Source organism: Bidens hawaiensis, unplaced genomic scaffold (genome assembly GCF_021521415.1).
Source record: "Bidens hawaiensis isolate Kalapana, Puna unplaced genomic scaffold, B.hawaiensis_p1.1 tig00014198_1, whole genome shotgun sequence".
Classification (NCBI taxonomy): Eukaryota; Viridiplantae; Streptophyta; class Magnoliopsida; order Asterales; family Asteraceae; genus Bidens; species Bidens hawaiensis.
Window position 1 is genome coordinate 212,311 of NW_027492221.1, and position 5,044 is coordinate 217,354.

At 38.4% G+C, this 5,044-nt stretch overlaps 1 protein-coding gene across 1 annotated transcript; it reads right to left on the bottom strand.

The window, feature by feature from the left end:
* Positions 1 to 3,358: 3,358 nt before the first annotated feature.
* On the bottom strand, positions 3,359 to 4,546 carry LOC143546050 (uncharacterized). The gene is made up of 2 exons (XM_077037800.1): positions 4,387 to 4,546; positions 3,359 to 3,802 (listed from the first exon to the last, which is right to left on the bottom strand). The coding sequence occupies exons 1-2, from the start codon at positions 4,537 to 4,539 to the stop codon at positions 3,359 to 3,361; spliced, it is 597 nt and encodes a 198-aa protein (XP_076893915.1). The 5' UTR covers positions 4,540 to 4,546.
* Between the last annotated feature and the right edge of the window lie 498 nt (positions 4,547 to 5,044).

A 5,044-nucleotide genomic window follows, 5' to 3' on the forward strand; every position in this document is an offset into this window, starting at 1 on the left:
GACCCCCTCATAAATAAAACCTATACTTCCAGACATGTTCAATTTGTTGAACATGAATTTCCTTATGAAACACTCACAAAAGAAACAACCTCGTCATATCCCGACCCCACTGTTTGGTCACCTATTACTTTTCCAATATTGTCTAATACCCTTAGCCCTAATATCCTAAACCTAGACATTACCACACAAACCCAACCTAATGATCCTATCCACAGCCTAACTACAACAATGAACCCAACCAATACCATATTGACTAACATTATCCTAAATACCACAAACTCCCATGACCACCAATCTAACAACATCCCCACTACCTCGCAACAATCTGTTACCTACACATCTAATTCAAATGCTAACCCACCTCCATCAATACCTCCCGCTACCTCCAGTAGAACCCTCAAACCCAACCCTCGATATCATAATCCACATTTCTAATTAAATATAGCCACAAAACGGACCCGTAACTAAATCATCAACTATTACCCAAGCCCTCAAACACCCGTTATGGTGCGATGCCATGACACAAGGGTTCGAAGCCTTACAAAATAATCGCACATGGACTCTCGTCCCACCGACTTCCGCTCCAAATATTGTTGGAAACTAATGGGTATTCCGAATAAAATACAAACCCGATGGCTCCGTTGAACGCCTTAAAGCACGACTTGTTGCTAAAGGTTTTCATCAACGCCCGAGCATCGAATTTCAGCCCTGTCATGAAACCCGCTACTCTTCGCCTTATTCCATCCCTTGCCGTATCACATAACTGGAGTCTTGGCCAACTTGATGTTAACAATGCTTTTCTACAAGGTATGTTAACATGTTTATATGGCAAAACCTCCTGGATTCGTCAATCCATCATTTCCGTCCCATGTTTGCAAACTCAACAAGGACATTTATGGTCTCCGACAAGCTTCTCGTGCATGGTACGAAGAACTTAAAACATATCTTCATTCTAAGCATTTCAAACCCACCATATCCGACCCCTCATTATTTATCCAGACAAATGGTTCATCTCTTATCTTCATTCTTGTTTACATAGATGACATAATTATCACCGGCCCATCTACTCAAACAACAAATGATTTCATATCTGCCCTTTCCACAATATTCTCTAAAAGATCTTGGAAAATTATCTTATTTTCTTGGTGTTGAGGTATTAGCTCATCCTCATGGTATTCTTCTATCACAATCCAAATATATCAATGACCTCCTTAACCGTGCCAAAATGAGCGATTGTAAACCGACCACCACACCGATTACATGTTCCGAGACAATAACCTTACACACCTGAACAACGCTCTCCACTCCCACCGATTACAGAGCTATAGTCGGTGTCCTATAGTATTTATCTCTTACACGACCTGATGTTGCCCTTTACTGTCAATAAGCTTTCACAATTCATGCATGCACCAACTTCAAAACATTGGAGTGCCCTTAAACGATTACTTCGATATCTTCATGGTTCATTACAAAAAAGTCTTTTGATATGAAGTGACTCTATATTACAACTTCACGGGCAGGTGATAAAGACTATTACCGAAGTATCACCGGCTGTATTGTTTATCTTGGTTCAAATCCTATTGCATGGAGCTCCAAAAGGCAAAGTACATTAGCACGATCATCCACAGAAGTTGAATTTCGTGTTGCAGCCTCTACAACAATAGAAGTTCTTTGGCTCAAATCTCTCCTTAAGGAACTTGGTTTCGCATCAACTACAACTCCAACCATATTTTGTGACAACTTGAGTGCAACACAATACTCGGCAAATCCAGTTTTTCACTCTCGCATGAAGCATCTAGCCCTCGATTTCCATTTCGTTCGCGAGAAAGTCCATGATCATTCTATAAGAGTAGCACATATCTCTGGGGACGACCAACTTGCTGATGCACTCATCAAACCTTTGCCAAAATCATGGTTCCACCGCCTTATTTCCAAGATTGGACTCACAATTCGACCGTTCATCTTGCGAGAGCATATTAAGGAATGAGTTCAAACAAGCAATAATATTCAAACCTTGACTTTATGTTATGGAATGAATTTAATATAAAGGAAAAGGATCAATTCAAGAATAGTTAAATTACTTTGAATTATTCATCTGTTACCTGTAATATTAATGTGTATCTCTTTATTTTAGCTTACCACTTTATGTATTTATATTGAAAGCCTGAATGAGAATATGTAACTTTCAACTAATATTGATTTCTCTTTAGTGATAAACACAAGGTGAACTCTCTCAACGCTCTATCATCTAGCTGGAGCTCTAATTTTTGTAGGTTTTGTGTTGCAATCTGATGTCCTGGAAAGCTTTTCTTGTCGTCCAGACACTTTTAGATTAAAGTATTTCGTGAGTACATGAAATCAATAATCGAACATTAAAGAACAAGAAGTTCTATATGTGAAAACGAGTGTGAAATTCATTCAATTCGATTGTCGAAATCATACAAAATCAATAATCAAACAAGACAAATAGTTTGAATAAAGAACAAGAAGTTTTTTTTTCTTTTGTTTTTTTTTGAAAACGAAGTGCGAAATTCATTCAATTCAGTTGTTGAAATCATATCCTGTTTATTTTATATGTACGTGGTATATAATTATATGCTTGAAACCCACATATATTTGCATAGATAGTTACCAGATGGGTTTTGGACCTGGTATGGGATAAGTTTTATAATCGTGTATTGGGTTGGGATTACCTATACCACCATCCCAAACCCAATCCGTTCTAATTCCCATGAACGGTATGTTGTCTGAAATAATTTTCAATTATTTTAAAGACATTCATTTTTTCTTCAAGTAAACCACGTTCGTTTAACTATTTGTGTTCAGTTGTTTTCTGCTTAAAGTTAAACAAAGGAACACGAACATGCTTTGATCATGTTCATTAGGTTCGTTTGCATGCCCAACGCCTTAAACGGGGCTGTCCGTCCACCGTCACGTCTGGCTACTTTGCTCGAGAACGTTAAAGATGTGTTAGATCATTGCGGCGGCCTTATGGTCCGGTTTAAACAGGTGAAACCGTCTAAACAGTTAATTTGACAAATGCTTATCCGCTTCCCGGCTGTTTTTTTTTTCCCAAAGTTTTCATCGATCGAATTTTAGTCCTTCAAACGATTTGGGTTTAAAGAGTGCGAGAGCCATTACTTAAGTTTTTCATGGATTAATCAAAATTTTGAATCAGACACACCCCTACAACATTCTATCTGTGATAGATTATCTTTAGTCACAGAGTTCAACCACACGATTTGCTAAGTTGATTAATTTTCCTAACCATTTCCTCCACATAATATTAAACTCACAGCATATATAATCACAACAAATTTAAATAACAGCACACGTACATTATTCACAATCCAACTCTCTAATCAGCTTCCTGTAATCCTTCTAACACAATCGAACCAACCAACAATCCACCTGCAGTGGCAACAAGCGTACCCGCAACTACTGCTTGCACCACCACCAAAACAGTAGAATCATCCGGTATAAACACAACTGCGAGTATGGCCGCCACCAGAACTGGTAGCGCAGCTGATGCTAAAGCGGCTGGAGAGTATCCAGCAGCCGATTCAAGCAAGCTGAGAAGCCCTAACTCCTCAGCTTTAGATAGAATCCCCAATTTCTCAATGGAAGAGAGAGTAAACCCGAGCTCCTCGGCTTTCGATAGCAACCCTGCCTTCTCAACGTTGCTCAATACTTTACGCTTCTCCAGCTTTTTGAATACGTCCACTTCTACTTCTTCGCTTCCTTCGAAGAACAACCCTGCCCCAAACCACTCCTTTTTCCACTTACTGTCATACTTGTTCACCTGCAATCATACTTAACTAGTTTTATACATGTCTAGGTATGAGAAATTAATAACATACAATCGAAGCAAAAATAAACTTACAAACTAACCTAACATTAACAAATGTAAAAAGAACGCAACTATTCTTAAAAACATAATTGTGAAGTGATGTGAACCATAACTCTAATACTGAATTTGAACAAAATGGGTACCAAATACCACCGAATGCATTGTTCTGGTACGGAACCCGCCTTCGTATTTCTTTTCTCAATCTCTACTGATAGTAATCAAGAAATCAAAACTCATATCAAATTCAAACCATAATACCAAAATCAAAACATACAAAATGTAGCAAAAACCATGTACATATGCCGGTACTTAATACGGAAACCGGTAGCTGATACCCCATTACTACTCTACATTAATTCAATCAATACCAAATACCGAAAAAAAAAATACCTATACAGAAAATACCAAATTTGAGAAAAGTGGGTACTGAATATCATAAAGGTATCTATCGGTTCGGTACCGGTATTCATGAAAACAATCTCATCCAACCGAAACTGAAATGGAAATTGAATTTGCGTATCGATGGAGTTGATTACCTTCTTTTTGGGAGCCATGGCTAAGATTCTGGATGGTTTTTTGGCGGGAAACAGTGGACAGATTGGCGGAGAGTTGGCAGGTGAAATACGACGGTCAACGGTCTTGAGAAAAGCGGTAGCAGTGGTAGTCGGAGGTGCTGTTGTAACCGCCATTTTTTCAGTTTTCTCCAAGACAAGACAAGACAACTTCCTCAAAGGTCTTGTTTGGTATTGGCCTCACGATGTTCAGTCTCTGGGCCCATAATTTTACGATTATCTGTTAGCCAATCAAATGTTGATAACCCTATCCATCTGTCCTACAATGACACAACTTTGGAATTACCGGTTTACCCCTAGAATGATGGCAAAAAGGTGGCAATTCACATATGCCTGCTCGTAGACTTTTCTGAGTAATCCAACTCCATCATCTTCTGTTTTAGGTAAACCTAGTCGTCCGAGGTCGATTGCGATAAAATCTCAGTGGTATCACAATTTGTAGTTGAGACTTTGCTGTCCAAATCTTCACTTCTCCTTCATGCCGATTGATCTAAAGCCTATTGATGTTTATGTATAGGGCCTACATTTGTTTAGATAACTTAAGTTGCATATTTGTAGATAAACAATACAACTAAAAAAAATATTATGTGTAATCTAGTTTGACAATTTTCCGTTCATTTGA

Coding starts and splice junctions, on each gene's coding strand:
- LOC143546050 (XM_077037800.1), bottom strand. CDS start 4,539: ATGGCGGTTACAACAGCACCTCCGACTACCACTGCTACCGCTTTTCTC. Junction 3,803..4,386: donor CCATGGCTCCCAAAAAGAAG/GTAATCAACTCC, acceptor GTATGATTGCAG/GTGAACAAGTATGACAGTAA.